Raw genomic sequence first — 19,591 nt, forward strand, 5'->3', positions numbered from 1 at the left:
TCTAACAGCATGCTTGATCTCAGCCTGCAGCGCCTGAACCATTGTTCACAGATGATGTTGATGTTTTCAGTGATGGTGACTATAAGGTAAGGTTCTTTTTAGACTTGAAGTGATGTCTTTAATTTAAGCACCCTCTATTTTGGAGGTATCCTTCCACCTTGGCATACTACAAATAGTTTGAAAAAAGCTAATCGATCTGCCTGCCTTACAGAATATTAGATATAGTATCTGTGTTTCATGTGGCTCATGCCAGCTGGGGTTTCTTCGACTAGTTTGAAATAAATAAATAAATAGAAAACAAATTCTATAATCCCAGCGCTAGGTTTTTAATATAAGTAAGTGAAGAGAAAAACTCAGATCATCTTTCAGATATTACAGGCAATGCAATTTAACAACACTGCAGGACTACAGTACATTTGATATGGTCTAACTAAAAACCCATGAAGAAATACAATAAATTAACGATAGTGACATTCTAGAAGTTAGAAAGACTCAACTTAACTCTCCCTCTCTGATTTTCTCTTTAAAAGGAAACATTCTAACAGTCTTACTCTTGTGAGAAAAGTCAAAATTGCTTTAAAGTTTTCCCAGACTCTTATGGCCCAGTTATTTGGTGATAAGTGTTTCTGCATTATTATGTGAAAGAAAGTTCTGGATCCACAATTAGCAATGAGCAACTGCCTAAAGTCTGCAGGTCTTCAGATAAATCAAGGGCAATAATGAATTCATATGGGCAGCTCTGTAAGTTCTGGTTCTGAATTAATAATTATTCTTCATGCAAATTAACGCATATACCTGGAATTGGGCTGTGTAGCTTATTTTTATTGAGAAATATGAGCTTTATTGCTGTCTGAACTAAATATTAATGACCATAGAGGAGACACACCAAGACTGGTATTTAGGCAACTGTTCTTTTGAAGTGACTCATTCTCTTTCTAGTGTCCACGCACAGTAAGAGAATGACCCTTGAAAACTGCCAACTTCCCACTTACACATGACACATCTAAAAATGAAGTACAGTACATCATAAATCAGAATACCGTAGGATGCAGCTTGCAGTATTTTTGATCAGCTATAATTACTTAAGTTTGTGATGCTACAGACAGAAGCACTACACTTAAAAGTGCCATCAAATATCTTGACTAAACATGAGTTCAGAATCTCATTACTAAATCAACATATTTGTCTGTGTAAGCAATCTCAAAAATGGATCATGGTGACTTGTTTAGAACGATAATGCTGTCCTACCAGATGCATACAGACCAACATTAGCACGCTGCAATCACCAGTCAGAAAAGCATCTGATGCTGATACCTGACTACCAGTGACTCATCTGCCCTGCCATCATGGGTTGAGGGAGAAATGCCTTGCAGTATGTTTGAAGAAACGCTGTCAAGCTATTTTAAAATGCGCAGCTGACCTTCAAGGAAACAAAGCTGACAACATATCAGTATCTACTGCTCCCTGAGCACCATGCAGCACCACGTCATTAAACCATTTCAATGCTGATGAATTATCTTACAGTTATATGAAATGGAAAACACAAAAGTGATAATGAAAAATAATCCACATTCACAAAATAACATCAAAGAAAGAAAGCATTAGATTAATTATAATAATAATAATAAAACCTGCAATAATGATGATGATAATAATACATTCTTAAATAGACACATTGAGAAGTTTGTTAAAACACAACAACACATTTCCTCCTATGAACAACAAATGAGCAAAACATTAATATTCAAGAATCTGCGGCTAACACTACCTGGACAAGGGGCAGTGTTATTGCAAACCCTTGATTCTCTTAAAGGGCCGCTGCAGTGTGTTCCGTATGGTGAGACACATGTTCTTGTTCGCACCTGCGACCCTTGACCGCATGTTACAGAGCATGAGCTCCACTGGGACCACTCCTCTGCACCTGATTCACCTGTGTGGGAGAAGGGTGACACTAGTTAAATGCAGCAATATGGTCCTGGGGCAGGGCTTACGGGGCGGGGCAGAGTGGGGTTTAGTAAAATGGGGAGGGGCCAACATGAGTCACGTTGGGGTGAAGTGGGGTCTTTTAAGATTTACAAGAACACTATTGTACAGTCCGTACTACCTTTGTGTGATCTTTGATAAATACTGAATTGGGAGCTTAATTCTTCTGACTAGTGATTTCATTTGTATACAGCACAATAAAGTGTTTTGTGTCTGCAATCATCGAGAGTAGTTGCATTAACAATGGTCTTTACAGTGAAGGAGAGATGTGTAAATGAATCAGCCTTTTTTACAACAAATTTAAATGTGCATTTATGCAAAGATCACAGAGAGGGCATAGCTATGATTAGCAAATGAACAGTAGACAATAGGGTTACATCTAACTGTTTCACTTCATCTTTAAAAATAATTCATGCATTTCAATGAAACCCAATAATATGTTGGGGACAAACTGAGAAAATCACCATAAACAAACAAAATTTCATAAGAACATGGTGACATGCAAGAAAGACAACATCTGAGAAAAGAAAATGGAATTTAATGGGTGTTAGTTCAGAAAGAGGTCTGATATATGGATTCCCTTGCACTGCAGCAAACTATCTAGTTTCCTTGACAACAGTGGAGCAAAATCTGTGTTTTAGACGATGGTTTCAAATATTTTTCAAATACATCTTAGCCTGTTAACTCCCTGGAGGAAAATGAGAAAGTTAGCTTTTCAGCATATCACAGCCATTTTCAGGTGTGTGAATGTGGCTCAAAGCAGACTGTTTTAAATATAAAGAATATAAATATAAAGAATGAGAATGGATTTTCATTGTCCAGGCCTTTGTGACTATATGGAGATTTTGGTAAGCAGACTATGAAGTAATTTAACTCTGCATGCAAAAATATTGTCAATAAATAATCATATATAGCATTTGGTAGCAGATTAGTAAGGACAAGGACCATAGTTTTTACATTTATCTCAAGATCTCTTTTGAGTTAAATTAAAAAGAATAATAAGAAGGAACAACATTGAGACTTTCAATCTTCATGGTCTAAAAAAGGTCAAATATCAGAAAGCAATCAAATGCTAAATAAAGCTGTATATTATGATGAGGCAGTGGGGTGATTTCCAAAGCCATGGTAGCCTAAATGAAAAAAGAATAAATTATTTGGTGACAAGTGAATGGACAATCAAAATCCTACATCAGAGTAGTTACCAAATCATTTATATTTGATTATGTTAAATCCTCAGGTGAAGTAGCCTGTTCATTTTCTTTGAGGCTTTATGCCTTAGAGAAATAATTTAATACAAAGAGGAATATTTTCAATTGCAGCTCTGAATACATTTATGTCATTGGAAGTCATCAAATCGTATTAGAATTTTAAGCACAATGTGCTTTAAAGTATTTTCTCAGCATGTAGTAGGACACATAGATTCAGCCAAATAGGGATCTAAGCCCTGCCCTTAATTTTGCAGATCATAAAATAGACTGAAAGGTGGATCAATTTGTTAAATGAGGCAGTACAGGGAGAGTAAATTGTGTGAGAATGAGAAACAGAAAGCACAGTGATGCGACTCGACAGGGAAACAACATACCTACAGGGTGTGTAAAATGGAGAGGTGTTAATGAGTATATGTTAGTACCGGTGTATATATATATATATATATATGTGTCGCAAATTAAAATGGTAATGAAAGGAGTTTTTAAACAATGACAGCAATTTTAAATGGAACAACACATGAAAAAATTAAAACATTCCCCAAAAATCAAAACAAAAGAATAAAAAAAATCTCAATAGTAGCTAGATCTAAACCCACCCACTGGGGGAAAAGTGTTTTGTAGATAGAATAAAGCAAAACTAAAGAAAGCAAAATTATTCTCACTTATTTCAATACTTTCAGATTTTATTAAAAGTGCTAAGGTGGTAGGTTGTAAAAGTCATTATGAATTTAGATCATTTCAGTTTTTTATTTATTGGATGCTGCACTTCAAAGCTTCATTTTTATCTCTAAGGGCAGCATCTATCAGTTCAGCTTTTGCCAAGTATGTGTTTCATATTTGGCTGAAGGGGTGGGTTTTCCATTGAATGACATTTAATTTATCATGCCTTGGATCAAATGATTAACTACAACAGGGCCTTAGTTTTAAACTGCTGTTTAATTAATGTTCTATGAATATACTGTATGAGTAATCCACTTGCCAACTCACTATGTGACAATAAAACAAACAGACCCACAAAACCCAATTATGTTCTATATTCAAAGTAAATACTCATAGAGAAATGAGAAATTTATCTTCCTAGTTCATGTAGCAATAGAGAATGAGTTGGAAAAAATAATAATGCAAAACATTTCCACTTAATAGGTGCAGTACAAGAGAGAGCATGCATGATGAAATTAAGTTTAGTTAACAAAATAAAGTAAAGAAACATAACTATTATATTACCAGTTTGTGCCATAAATTTAGCAGATTCAGCTTGCTCCTGCAGGGCCTTTGTGTCATGAACTGATCTTGGCCGCTGACTTTTTACTGTATGCTCTCCGATCATTCCATATTCTATGGGACAAAATAGAGGTTCATATGAAAGCTAGACTTAAACATGATTTTCTGAGAACAAAAGCTTATTACATACTGTTTTTCAGGATGTTCGAAGCAACTGCAATACATGGCTAGAAACAAAGACCACACAAGTTTGTATTTAATTTGTCCTTTACGTCTAGGGCATAGAACAATGCAACGAATTTATAAGGGTGAGTTGGAAGTATTAATTGAGCTTGAAAGCACAGTGTAGACACATAGCAAACATGCAAATAAACTCACATCGTTTTTTAAGACTCTAACACTTCATCAGACCAGGACCCTCCCTCCCACCCTCCTGCACACCCAGAAAAGAAAAGAAAACAAAATGAAAGTAAAAATGTGTAAGCCATCAGAAAGCCACAGAGGAGGGGGTCATGGACATAACATGCTATTGATCCACAGTTTCCTCAAAAGTTTGTCATCTTTGTGGGATTTCTTTTTGGTTTACCCAGTCTAAAATATTGTGAGCCTTTGTAAAGTTAGACAAATGTATTCTGAGCTGTATTCAATACGATGCATGCCCTCTTTGTTTCCCATAAAGGGACAAAGAGACAATGAGCACAATGTTCTGACGCCACACTGAGAAAAGTGATGCTAAAAATATTGCATTTAGTTAAGAATTTGCATTAGCTGTTTTCAGTAACACCCTAAAACAACATTTATTTTACTTACTTAAATAGCTCATGGAAATTGTTTTTGAACCCTGTTTTTTATTGAAAACATTCATTACTTTTGGCAGTGTGGTCCTAATGAGGTGATTATATCATTTGCAAATAGGTAATGCAGGTGATGCATTAACAGCAAATACACACATAGCTTATGTTAGTACATTAGACAATACAATGCATCAGCCATTGATAGGGAAGATGTTTAAATCATTGCTTCCAATATAGTTTATGGCCTCAGTTTCCTGTGTTCCCTACAGCAAACTGTGAGCCTAGAAAGACTGACCTCCCTCGCAGTGAGGGCTAGAGGAGGAAATCTGTCATCTCTTCTGATCATGTTCCACCGAAATCTAAGATTTTATGACTAATTACACGGTAAATCACTTGATTACAAAAAAAGGACAGTTTTCTGATCTACGAATGAGACTGTTGGCATTAACCAAATCATATCAACAAACATGTTCCATGATTGAATTAAGAAAAATAAATAAATCAATCAAGGCCAAAAAAAGCATCCCTTCCCAGTATAGCATCAAGAAAACTGTGTTTGTGTTTGCATAAAAAAATCTGAATATTAAGAGGGTATAATGAAAGGAGTTAAAGCCGCCAGGTAGAAAACAAACATCGCAGCCTTTTGATACTGATTGGGATCTTCAGAGCCATGACTGCACAAAGAGCTTCAGAAGCATGTCTTTCAGTCTGATTTGATCGTGTCCACATCTGTTTTGCTCAAATTAAGCAGAAAGCGCGGTGTGAACTCTGTGCCGGACAAAGAATGTGCAGGTACACTGATGGTTGGACAAACAGCGGGCAGTTAATTTAACATTCAGTCATGTAAGGCTAACTACTGTAGATACTTTGACATGTTATCTCTTTACTGTGTTTCGTGCTCTACCCTGTGGTGTCTTGGATCATGAACCAATTCCCCATTTAGCAGAATAAAAGGGCTGTCTGATTTAGTCAGCCTGAATGTGTGCTACTTTGCAGGAAATCACACAAAAAGTAGGGAGCACTGCTTTTTAATGAAGTTATACAGATGAAACTAAACACTAAAAGCTATGAGACAGAGTACAGTAGCACTTTCATGCCTCTTGGCTCAGTGGGGCTCGATGGATATGGATGATACATACAAAATTACTTGGCTTCTTTTAATGCTTTTACTTTTCAATAACATTCAATGTTAAAAATGCAAAAAATGAGTTGAAAATATGTACAAATTATTATAGACACCCTACTGTCCTGTATTCCTTAACATAACAGCCGTGTTGGCTAGTACAAAAGGCAACAGAGCTTAAAATGTGTTAATATCAGTATACTGTTTACTGAAAGAAAATAATTCCTACCTAGCTGTCTTTTCTATTATTTCCATTTAAAAGCAACATAAATGATAAGAAACTGGTCAGTTCCTGTGTCAAGGAGGAAATGAATGGTTATATTCTATACTGTCCCTTTTTAAAAACTAATCAACATTACCGGCTTCACAAATTATTGATCATAACTCCGTCATACCTTTGAAAATAATTTGCCTCTGCAAAACACTGATCAGCTCAGCCTATTAAGTATTGATATTAGCCCTAGAGTTAGTCACACCTAATCGAATCTGTCTTTCAGCAGCTCATGACGAACAATACAACAAAAGCATTGCAACATGAAAGAGATTATAAAAATGTCATTTAGCGTGATGTCAGTCATTACAGAGCACACACTGTATGAATCAAACTTCACTCATTTCTAAATGGAAATGTTTCATTGTCATGGATTCATCGTTTCATGGCTGATGTTTGAGTAATTATATCTACATCAGTCTGGACAGGAAGCTATTAAAAAGCTCATCCTGTTGGTACACAAATGAGAACTGGTTAATTTAATGCATAAGAAGTCTCAGTTTTAAGTGTATGAGACTGGAGTCTCTTTTGATGCCACAAAGCCAAGATGTTAATCCTAACGTTGTGTTTCAGAGAGCCTGAGGTAGAATAAAAAAGAGCAGGATGTTGAAACAAGACACCAAAAAGTACTGAGAAATAAGCACAACGTTTTAATTGAACTACTAGGATTGTATTCAAGCCCATGGCTATATAACAGTAAACATAAGAGACAAACCAGAATTTTAATAACTGGAGGGGCAGGCTGTTGTCATTTGTCAAAGCAGCCCCAAACAATGTGTCTTCACTGTATATTACAAGGCAGAAAGCGCAGATGATGCATTTAGCATGTCATTACTTCTACAACATTTCTTCAGTTTGAGATAGCATCATTTTCAAGTTTTGGACAATATTCAGAACTTTTTTTAACTGTGTGTTTGAAAGAAAATTAAGTTTAAGATTTATGAGGTCTCTGTCCTTCAGTCAGCACTAAAGAGAGTACTTATTATTGATAACCATCAACCGCCATGCTTCAAGAACAAAGGAGAGACAATGCCATTCAGAGAAGTCTTTCTTTCCTTTTGTGCAATGAGAGAGTCATTCATTTTGTTTTGCATTCACATAACCTCAATGGCATGTATCACTGACAAATCATGCATTTTGGGCCTTGAAAAATACTTTTCTACAGGTGTTATAATGACCAATACATTACATTTACCAGGATTGACAAAATTGAGGAATAGCAGCATTGCGTTCCTGAAATACTCAACATATTTGTGGAGGATCAAATGCATTTGCCTAAAATAGGGCCCTGAATTACTTAGATAACCTTGGCAGACAGATCAGCAATAACCACTTTTCCTTCCACAACAGGCAACACCTTTTAACACAAGGTCAAAGCCAAGCAGCTTGTTCCAGCAATCCTTTAAAAATCAAAATAATCTCCCAACACTCTGGACCAAATGCACCAGACAGGAAGGAGTTGCTTCTGAAGAATAGTTTCACAAATAGTTCTTACAAGTAGACCTCAATTAGTTTATATCCAGTATATTATGGATTATAGTAAATGCATGAAATTGGTAATAACTGAGAGAACATTTAGCATTAATAATTTACAGAGAGCAGTCATATAAGCTAGTCTCTTGAGCAGATTGTGCAGATACTGCAATGGAAATTCAGTAAATGTACAGTATACTGTATTTACTGAACAAAGTGAAGCTAAAAGCCATCATTAACATCGTAACCTGCCATCAGGCTGGAATCTAATGGTTGTCTTTTTATATAGATACAGTCTATATGGAAAAGCAGGACTGCTGGTCAAATATATACTTGTACTTTCTGGATATTTTCTCAACCTCCCTTTTCATAGTCATTTCCATCAATATATTGTTATACTGTAACATCTACATTATTTCCTCTGTGCAATGTATTTCCCTTTAGATACAATTGCCAACTCAAATCAAACAAATCAAACAATTAAATATCTTTTGTAGCATCAGGAAATGACTTTACTTTCTCCCTGAGATTATAATAGCATAACTTCTCAGAAGTATAGTTGTCAGCAGATTCACTGATGATTTTTGTGACTCACTGTGAGCCAAAATGACTCCTCGTCAGTCTCAGCTACAATAACATGTCTCTCTATGATTGTTAGCATTAGCCTCTGTTGACAGCTTAGACAGGTGGCATCTTATGATGCTATGAAATCTGATTTTTGACTGACTGTTCGACTGAATTATAGACCTAATATTTTGGTAACCTTGGGAATTAATGCATACACCCTTTTCCTGTTTCTCACATGTTTTACATATTTAAAAGCTCCTAATTCCTTGAAGGAAGAAGCAGAATTAGCACTCCATTCAGTAACACGTTGCAACATCAAACCTGTAATTACTTCCAGTAAGTGCAAAAATAGATCTTTTAAAGGGTGCAAGGAAAGACTGCTTGCTGCCACCATGCTGTGCCATCAGTTTATAATGGCAGCCATTTTGTCTGCTTGTCAGGGATTATCAACAAATCAGGTGAGTAATAAAGAGGTGAGGAATGTGATTAGGCTGTTTTTGAGCAAAAAATCCCCCCCTCTCAACTGAAATTAAACTGAAATGATTTTGTGGCTAGTCTCATGAGTCAGGCTTCTTTGCAAGTTGATCTTACTGTGCGATATGTCTGTCCCTTCTAACAAGGAAAATAACTCTTTTGTTTCAATCAGCTTTGGAAGCTGATCTCCAGGGGTGCATCTGTTAGCAAAGCCAGCACTGCATACAGAAATAGCCAAAACAATGAAAATCTTTGTCCAAAATGTCTGCTCAAATTACCGGCTATGCAGGCGCAACCACCTGGTCACCACTGAGCTATGACCTCAGCAGGTGACAGTAAATGAGGGTTATAACAGAAGGATACCAGGGCTCAGATTTTTAGGCAACAGTGTTACCGTATGTGCTGTGGCCCACGCAGGCCTTCATCGCAGTGTCAAAGGTGTGCAAACATGGATAGTGGTTGACAGTATTTTCATGCCCAAGCCAAACTATTTATGTTAGCCTGGTGTGGTGGGCTCAAAGCTTTTCTGACCCTTTACAGCCCATTGATGCTTTCAAGCTTAATTAGTGGCCATATTTACAAAGATATTCACGCGTGATCTAATTAATGTCCCACTAACTAAGTACATGCAGTACACATTACAAACAAATAAAGACTCAGCACACAATCAAAGAGAATGAATGTTCCCTGGGTCCATGACCTTTGACACAGAGGCTTTGATTCACTGCATGCAGGGAATTTGAAGCTTACACAATGGCACTGATCATGCCAGCGGCCGAGAGTCCAATGGAAGACATTTCATTTCCAGGTTCATCTGCACTGTGTGGACACGTTCCATGTGTAATTTTATTGAAAGGCAGTAAAAGCCAGTCCCATGTCCAATGACTGATGTGTCTAACGTTGCATGAAATGAGCCTTTACTCGGAGGCCCCTATGAGTAGCTTCTATCAGGGGCGCTCCGCTTACTGCCCTCCATGCATTCCTGCCTGACTGACTGAATGACTGTCACAAATGTAGCTCTTAATGAGAGGCACTTCATTACCACTGCACTTTGAAGAGTGTAAGTTCCCAAAATAGAGACAAGCGTACAGTCCATGCAGACCAGGAAGAGGGATACCTCTTTATTCCATGCCTGTCTTTGATCCATTTCTCAACAGCTGAACTACTGAGGCTGGCAAATTTTGGTCAAATGTAGTGATATTTCTGGGTTGTAAGGTGCTGAAAGTAAATTTTTAGATGTATGGGACTTCTGTTTGAGTCATGAATTACAATGGAAATATATTTAAACATAAAAGATAGATGCCAAACTATAATAAAACACATTAACCTTTACAAAAGGTAATAATGACCACATGCTAAAACTGTTGTATTATAATTTAAGGGTCTACAAATTTTTGTTTGTACCAACAGCGCCTGTTTCATGGAGGTATTGAAACCTAAACATCAGTGCAGGAAAATTATCAAAGCCTGTTCAAGTTGATTATGGATTCTTCACCTCAAAAAATTAACATAATTAACAACAAGTACATTATAATAGAGAAAGAAAAGTTATATAACAAAAACACATTCAAGAGGAAAGCAAAAAGAAAATAAGTCATTATGTTTTACGGTGGAGTACATAAAATACATTACATAAAAAACATCAAATATACATTTATTCATAAGTAAAGTACAGATTCTACTATGTTTTATTTAGTCAAACATTTTAGAGGCAGGACATTTTATTTTCTCAGAGTATCAGTGTTTTAGACAAACAGAAAAACTTTTCAATGTAAAAAATAATTTTAAATATGCTGATGACAGCGATGATGATTATGATATAATGAAGATGCATCGTATTTCTGAAAAAATACACTTCCACAAACCGAGTCTTAAATGTTAAATCAGACTACCATTCAGAAAGGATCTTATGAATCTACTCAAATGTCCTCAATGTATCTCCTTACAGCCATTTTACAAACCCTTCACTATTGGTGGGCCATATGCTTAAGCCAATCTAAAAAACTCAATTAGTCCTTCATTAAGAAAATGAGGGGGTTGCACGGAATCAGATACAAATTACGAATTGTCCTCTGAGACATACAATTATCCATCATATTCCTTCTGCCATCTGTTTGCTTCCTGTTGACTCTCCTAATGACTTAGATTGAAGCCAAATTAGAATTCTGTGCAACTGCCACTGCACCTCATTGAAAAGTCATGTGAACTCGCCTAAAAATGGAGTGAGTGTAGTGAGACAAGCACTCAGAATACAGTCTGTTCTAAGCAGAGAGGATGTATTTTGTTTTACTGATGTGTAAGCAAATGAGTGGCTACTGGAGATTGCATTGATAATTTACAGCACAATGCTAAATCACAAGGTTATTGAGCAGTACCTCACAAAACAACCTAGATGGAGCTCTGACGTTATCAAAGCACTGCATCAAGAAGCCCTGTTGCTGGGTGCCGTGAGCAGATCATTCCTCCTCTTTTCCATACACTTCAGGGAACAGGCTTCAGCAGTCGGGATTCATATCATCCAAACATGTATAAATTGAATCTCTACTCCGTCAAAAGCCACACAGTTTAGATGCATATTCCACAATCTAACTATACTAAATTATACTAGAATAAACTGCCACCACAAGAATCAAAAGCATCATCCACATTACGGTGGATGTAAACAAATACTTGCTTATCAATCCCCGGAAAAGAGACTTAATTTTGATTAAGGTAAGAGGGGGAGAAAATTGAAAACAAAAACAACAACAAATGAAGATACTCATTTCCTTGTCAACTATTCCAGGCTTTCACAAAGATGTACCCTCTGCATGATAATGTGAGCAATGTGTCGTGCTTTCAGTTTGGCTGCATGATGCTATCAGAAAATGGGTCTGCCTATGGAGCATTTTAAAGCGAAAGCAATGCCAAGATTGCAGCATATAACTTTCAAAATCACCAGCCTTTTCAAAAAAGCGACACTGCTGAACCACCCGTGACTAAAAGTGGGGCTGCTGCAGGGACACAACTGAAAGGACTACTGTGTGCCGACAGAAACAAGGATGGAAGAGGATTACTAATGAAACCATTTCAGAAAGAGTAGTCAGGTTACATGAATAGTATAGAAACTACACATTGTATGCAGTGTGAAATACTGAGGGTTTCTCAAATCTGGGACACCAGTCTCATGCTTAAAGCGTTTAATGAAATATTCTCTTATAAGTCCTGGCCAATCGCCTCAAAACAAGAGGTTTTTTTGCTTTTTTGTTTTTGACCAGCAGGATATGATCTTAATATATGGTTGTAAACTTTGCATAATTATCCTTTGAGGTATTCTTTACTACAGTGCTCCTGCTAAGGGACAGTGGAAAACTATGGAAGCAGGTCTTGGCATCAGTATAGAAACACACAACCCCAGTAGATGACCTGGCAGTCACACACACTGCCAAACTCAATGCAGCCATGCCAAGCAATGCATCTGTCAAGTGAGAAACATGACACATTTTTTAGCACCTTTGCGACTGCAGCCAATTTTCAAAGAGCATACCTTGTCCTTTTCTGAGCCATTTTGCTTGGCATACCAAGTAGTGACCTTAGATTTAATAGAGTCATGGTTTGGCGTCCATGGAAATTCCTCACTAATAAACTGAAAATGATACACCTAAGAAATTAAAAGAGTAAAACACAATATGGACTTTGTAACCAGGGAGGCAAATGTGGTTAGATGACCATATTTCGTAGGAAGATAAATCATTTCCAACAGCCCCTAATGAGTCCTTCATAATTCATGCTGTCAGCTTTTCCACAGCACCAATCATGTCTGATCCTTTAGCAGTGGTAAAACCCACTGCTTCAGACTGCCACCCTGCATCTATCAGCACAGGGAACATTGTGTCATATGCAAGTTAGTCATGAGGAAGATGCCTGCAACATGCCCTGTCTTTGCTCATTGGCTAAGCTCATGTTAAAGCAAATACACTCTCCAAAATAATTACACAGCGGCGATGCTGAAATGTCCTCAGACAAGAGCACAACAGCAGCGCAATAGGATTTTTATTTAATGGATTCTGATGCCAAGTCTGAGAACATGAGAACCATCACAGTTGTTACAAGTTCCAAAGCCATGCATGGCTGCGCTGGATTGTAATTACTGTTTGGATTTGTATAACTAAGCACACACAGTATCTGGGCTGCATGAATTTTACTTGATTTTAAAGCAAATATCTATGCTATACTATGCTCGGCCATTTCCGCAAAATGAGAATTTGTTTATGTGGTCACTTTTAAAATTAAGCTCTTTAATCAAACATAACCAGATGACTAACAGCTTCAGCTTAAAGTCTAAACATCAAGTAGAATATTTCTTGCTTTTTGGTTTAACTTAGCATGCCTAACACTTAAGGATCCAACAAAAAAAGAACACAAACTGTCCATATACAGTGTGCTATATGTCATCATTTTTATCACTAGGCCTGCATTAATGAAATCTTTCTTTATTCTGAGCAGTGACAGAGGTGAACACAACCTCAGAGTGTTTTTCTTTTAAGGTAAGGTGGGCAGTCCTGTGGTATTTTCTACTCTTTATTTAGACTGTTGTAAAGTGTTGAGGGAAACACAGGAGAGAAAACTGCAGGGATTCAGTCCCAGGACAAGGGGGGCATTTAGTTCGAGAGGCAGGGGATTTAACCACTTGATGATCTCTGGAAACCCAGAGTATTACAGAGACAAACATACCACAAAATGTGATGTACTGGGTTCAAATCTGGCCCATTTTACCTTCTGTAAAATGTCTCTTCCAGTCAAATGAATAGACAATTTTCTTTTTCTCACAAAAACTATCACATTGGAAAAGTTCAACAATAAAATATAATCTAAACTGAACTGTACCATCTGGCTGGGTACACTTGTCAAGTTTAATGCATGTATTCACAGTCTTATTTTTCAAACTTTTGCAACCCTATATCAAAGAGATGCTAAGTACTGTTAAATTAATAGAGCAAAGAAGCATTATCTTAATTTTAAATTATGCTGAATAGTGCTGTTGAAATTATGCTGAGTGTTTGTGGAGGATAATTGTAATTTCAGCAGGGCAAAGTAATTGGGTGAAAGAAAAAAGGAAGGGCACATTAAAAAATTTGAATAATTAATTCATAATGTTTTTGTTTTGTATCCTGAAAAAGGTCTCAGGTTATTATCCACTAGAAGCCTTTGGAATCATCCTCCATAAGAATGGATTTTAAGACTGGATAGTGAACAAATAGTAAAACATTTCATTCATTTGCACGTTTGTCATTTTTGGGTCTTTCTTCTCGACCATTAAAGGCCATGGGGTCAACCAGATGCAACGTGGTTTGGCTGTGTACAAACAGCTGTATTGTCAATGGTGGTGGGTGAACAAAAACATCACTGTTCTGGGTGAAAGCAGCATTCATTCATCAATAGAAAAAAAGAATAAACACCAATGAAGTTGGTGTTTATTATTTACATTTTCTGACAATGTGACTAACAAAGATGTTTCCTGCAGTCTGCCACATCTTTCTGGACATTAACCAAATTATCAAACGTATCATTTGCACAGATTATAAGGGAAATTAGGTTACTGTGATTTGATAATCTAACTATTTCCTCAGTGTGGGTATTTGCTTTGATATGGTTGCAGTGCACTGTAAGCATATCAAAGTAGATATCCATGTGCATGTAAATAAATAAATAAACATGCACTAGAAGTAATAAATCAAAATTTGACTGAAAACAAACTGTCTCCTACACAGCTGCCAGCAAATAATCCACAACCAAAAAGCAGTATTTATCAATGATGGCTGAACCTGTTGGCTCTTATTTAAAACAATTTCCAACATTGCCCAGCCACTAACACAGTAAAATTCAAGCTCTGAGTTTGCAGTTTATTAAAGTCATGTTATGATTTCTGGATAGTGTTTACAAGTGTCAAAATGATATCTTGTTTCCATGTGGAGCTGCCAAAGTGATCTTGAAATATACTGTAAACAAGAGTAAAAGAAATTTGACTCTGTGGCTAGGAGCAGAACATGTCATCAGTCCATGACCAGACCATGACCTTGTAGCTTTGCAAAGAAGAGGACTTTTCAACTCATCAACCAAAAGGGGAAGCCTAAATTCTCATCTAGTGGCTTTAAAAAGGAAAAGTATGTATCTCAATCCAACAAAAAGGCCTTTGCATAGCCTGGATCAAATCTTAGATGGAGTATGAAATGACTTATCAGTGACAGCTCCTTGTTATGTGCAGCAGCAGAGGCAGCCAAGAGTGACATTAGTATTGGAAATTAATTGTTTTTTAATGTGCACGTCTCCATCGTCCAGCACCACATAGCCATGCACCATTACTGTGGTCAATTAACCATTCAACATCTTACCGTTGGCCAATGTATGGAATTGATTACCACACCACAAGCTTTCCCTGCAGCCTACCATGTCCGGAATATTAAGCGTTATGTTTTAAAAAAAGAAAGTTCAACACAACAAAGTAAATTAAATCAGCTTTAACCTAAACATGCTTAATCATTTTCCACCCAGAGGCCACCAGCAAATGTGCATCAAAAACAGCTACAACAATATTTCACATTTCCATCCCCATACACACAACACAGATCTTAATACAGCTGGACAGTATAATTAGTGTGAAAAACAAACACAGTCCTTAATCTTATTATTAAAACTTCAGTTTTTGTTCTTGGATATGGGAGGAAATAAAGCCCCTTCAACCCAGCTTCTGAGCCTTTTTGACTATGATGACATTAAGGATGATTGAAGTGCATTATCTGGGCACACAATGGCTGCTGTCCATTCAGCTGTGCTCTGCAGAGCACTGAAATAGGGAGCTGGCGACACACTCACTGCAGAGCTACGTGGAGTTTTAAAGGCCCGTGACACCCAAGGCCCCCAATAGCTTTGGCTGAATGGCCTGTCTGGCCTATTGTTGGCGAGTTCACGTTATTGTCGATGTACCTGTCTGATATGCAGTCAAAGCACTCAGATCTTGGGCCTCTCAGCAAAAGTGTTGTAAGGCTTAAAAAAGGAGCAGATTTAAAACATATCCCTTTCTTCAATTCATTGATGGTACCAGGCGAAGTGGATAATTTGCAGAGAATAATCTGTCATGGCTATGGCAAGTATTCTATATACTGTAATGTCTCCCAGTTTATTGGGATCTTGCCTGGATGAAAATGACAAAATGACTCACAGTGTTTAAATTAATCAAATTGCTTGGAATAACTTCTAATTTTGTGAGACGCTCGTGATGAATAAATGCGGCTGTGTACATGCATTAAATAAAAAATCAATACATATTTATTAGTCACCGCTGTCAGACTGTAGCATCCAACAATTCCTCATATGAAGGCAACCACTCGTTCATTCTGTTTCTCACACAACAGACAAAGTGTGATCTGTTTGTGAGCCTGAATGACAAAACCATTTCCTTCCACTTCCCTTGCACTTCTGGGAGAGCAGCTTTAATGAGCTTCTCAATGCAAAAAAAATAGCCTCATGCATATATTTTTTCCACTCTAATCAGCAAAAGAAAAAAAGCTGTCTTTTCATGCACTCTCTTGCTCTAATCTAATTAGAATTTATTAAACTAGCAAAAGTTCAAGGACATCAATAGCTAAATTTTCCTCCACACACGGAGTTAGCTACTTAGACAGTAGAAAAGGATTGTACACCAAATGGGTGAAGGAACCATTTTAGTCCTGACTATCCTTTCACCTCATTATGACATTTAAAGGCACTGATGAATGCACATTTTCTGTATTACCTCCTGATTTTAAAACAGGCAGCACTGAATGGTCACATAAATTAACTATATTCATCCAGTAATTGAATATCATCATGGACATAAGATGACATAAAAATAGAGGGTAATCAGTGGGCACAATGCACTACTCTTGTATTTACGAAATACAATGCAAACCAGAAATCAAACAGCAGGAATGCTGTCTACATATGAAATGCTACAGTATATGAAAAATAAAACCGCTGCATTGGAACATGCACAGACTAAATAGTTCCCACATGAAACTGCTTACAACAAATCTGTGGATTATCTTGAGTAACCGGGTCATGATTTCTGGAAAGAGTCATTGCTGTTGACTTTTTCAAATGTTTTTTTTTTTTTTTTTGCACTACAAACACCACAAGCCGAGTGCCATCTAGTTCCATTATATTTGAGAGAATAATGATGACGACTAACTGGTTGGTTTTGCAAATTTAAGTCTACTTAACCGCCCCACTTCCATAAAGAGCAGCGCACAGCCGCTTCCTGGAGCTTTTCTATGGGACCTTCGGGGACTGTGAGACAGTCCCAAATGGGGCTAAGTCAAGTACTTGTTATATACAGTTGGCACTGCAGTAAAAAATCTATCTCTCACACACTAGCAATACTGCAATATGGGCAAGTGAGCATCACTCAATACAACGTGAATGAATGCCATTTGAGGTTATGGGTAAAGTGTCAGATTACAGACAGACATTGACTGATTGACTGACTGTCCAGCTGATCAATGTGTCCATACCTCACAGTTATTGGTTGCTGGCAACCCAGAATATTTTCCTGTACTTAGAACAGCAGCAGTCTAGTTGCTGTGCTGATGGTCTTGGAATCAAAGCCAGACTGACAGAACTCTGATCCAAATAAAATGGGGCAGCATCAAGGGCAGGCAATCACCTATCAGAGGAGGGACGTTTTGTTCACTGGCCCCGCTATACACTATACTACACTATAGTCTCAGCCAGGAAATGTATTGAAATGTAATAGTATGATTTCTATCCCAATTCTAAGCTAAATTAGTGTCTACTATTGATACTGGAGAGTATAATCAATACACCATGTCATTTTTACCAAGACATCAAGATTATTTTGTTAGCATTTAACACTTCCGATGAGCTTTTGACAGAAAGCCATATGGCTAAGACTTATGGGAACTGTAATTGTTTAATGTTGACAAAATACTATTATGGTAATATGGATATAGAAAATGTACAAACCATACACAGGCTACTGAGCCGACTTCAAAATAGAGAAATGCTATGCTAGCCTATCTCATTGGCGTTTTTATCCAGTGCTTAGTAGAACTAGTCCAACAGCTCCCACACAGCTTCTGTTCTCCAAACAGTCTTTATTTCCAGACCAAATCATAAGTCCCACCTTCCTAACCAGTCAGCCTCCCACCACAAGGCACATGGGCTAAGTCATACAAGATATTCCCTTGTTTGGCATATGATATAACTGACAGGATGTATCTCCTTTTAGCTATATGCCTGGCTAACCTTCCCAGACCCATGTACTGTATAACAGTAACAGTTTCTCTATAACGAAGTGTCTTGTAACTGACATGTCTGAACCCAACAATATTACTGTATGTTGGAGATATATGTACATTAAAGACTAGCCTAACTTTGGTACCCAGGATGCTACAATACAAAATACTACTACAGATTTGTGTTTCTCCTCTGTTCTAAAACACAATCATCACTTATACCAGATTGTGTAGATTACACATAAAAGAGAAATTCAAATTTATAATAGGACTGCTTACATATTATTGATTTGTCTAGTCCCTCAAGGCAACATTTTATTGCTTGTTGTGGTTTCTCCCATCAAAAAGCAACATATTTTCACTCTACATAGCCATTTTTCATGGCAACAATTAGCATTCCCTGCTGTTAATTTCCAGTGGCATTCCTGAGGCAAAGTGACATTTAGGCACACAGATCTATCTGCTGATAAGCTTTTCATCATTGGTAGCTGCGATAATACTGATGTCTAAAAGTTTGAAGACAAAAATCAATTATTTGGACAAATCAGTCTTTAAAAATGAAAGAAGGTCCATTCTTTTTAAGACAGATACTTTTAATCAGCACCAGCCAGGCATAAAATTAACATTACTATAACTGGCAGGAAACTCAGCATACTAAGTGAAGGTTAGTTTCCCAAAAAACACAACTGAGAAATTGCCCCAAAAACTAAGGAATCCAATCATATCGAATAAATCGTTTTGTCCTTCCACTGGAACTGACAACAAACTATTTATGTTGTGATTACAGATTCATTGCTATGTATATCGTTAATAAAAATACAAATATTCAAAGCAAATAATGGCATTTCTTTAGTTAATACTCTCCCTTTCTGCAGTGAGTATAATAATTTGTAATTATACAGTATATATGTAGCTTTTTATCTAATACATACTGACATGTAAATAGCTAAAACTAATGAGCCCAGACACTTTCTCCATGACTATATTTATAAGATAATGCAAAATGCAATACATTCATTTGAAGTTAGAGCAATCAGCAATTCTGGTGTCTCTAGGCACCCTACAGAGACAGGAGACATAATTCATTATATGACATTCTCAATAATTCATTGCAAATGAGCCCTTCCTGTTTCTCCTTGTTTTAATGTCTCGGTCAACCGTGGCTTGGCAGCTTGCACTGAGCGACCTCCTCCATGATCAACTTA

At 37.0% G+C, this 19,591-nt stretch overlaps 1 protein-coding gene across 10 annotated transcripts in view; it reads right to left on the minus strand.

Moving 5' to 3' along the window:
* adgrb3 (adhesion G protein-coupled receptor B3) overlaps window positions 1-19,591 on the minus strand; it is a 114,550-nt gene that overhangs the window by 61,813 nt on the left and 33,146 nt on the right. For 7 of the 10 annotated variants that reach the window (XM_044213674.1, XM_044213676.1, XM_044213671.1 and 4 more), the window contains exons 3-4: window positions 4,416-4,526; window positions 1,769-1,930 (exon numbers count right to left, since the gene is read on the minus strand). The exons of 2 other annotated variants lie outside the window; for them this stretch is intronic. In XM_044213674.1, the coding sequence (XP_044069609.1) occupies window positions 1,769-1,930; window positions 4,416-4,526 (273 nt within the window). The remainder of the gene's footprint in view (window positions 1-1,768; window positions 1,931-4,415; window positions 4,527-19,591) is intronic. One more of the 10 variants, XM_044213675.1, reaches the window with a different exon arrangement.

Source organism: Siniperca chuatsi, linkage group LG11 (genome assembly GCF_020085105.1).
Source record: "Siniperca chuatsi isolate FFG_IHB_CAS linkage group LG11, ASM2008510v1, whole genome shotgun sequence".
NCBI lineage: Eukaryota > Metazoa > Chordata > Actinopteri > Centrarchiformes > Sinipercidae > Siniperca > Siniperca chuatsi.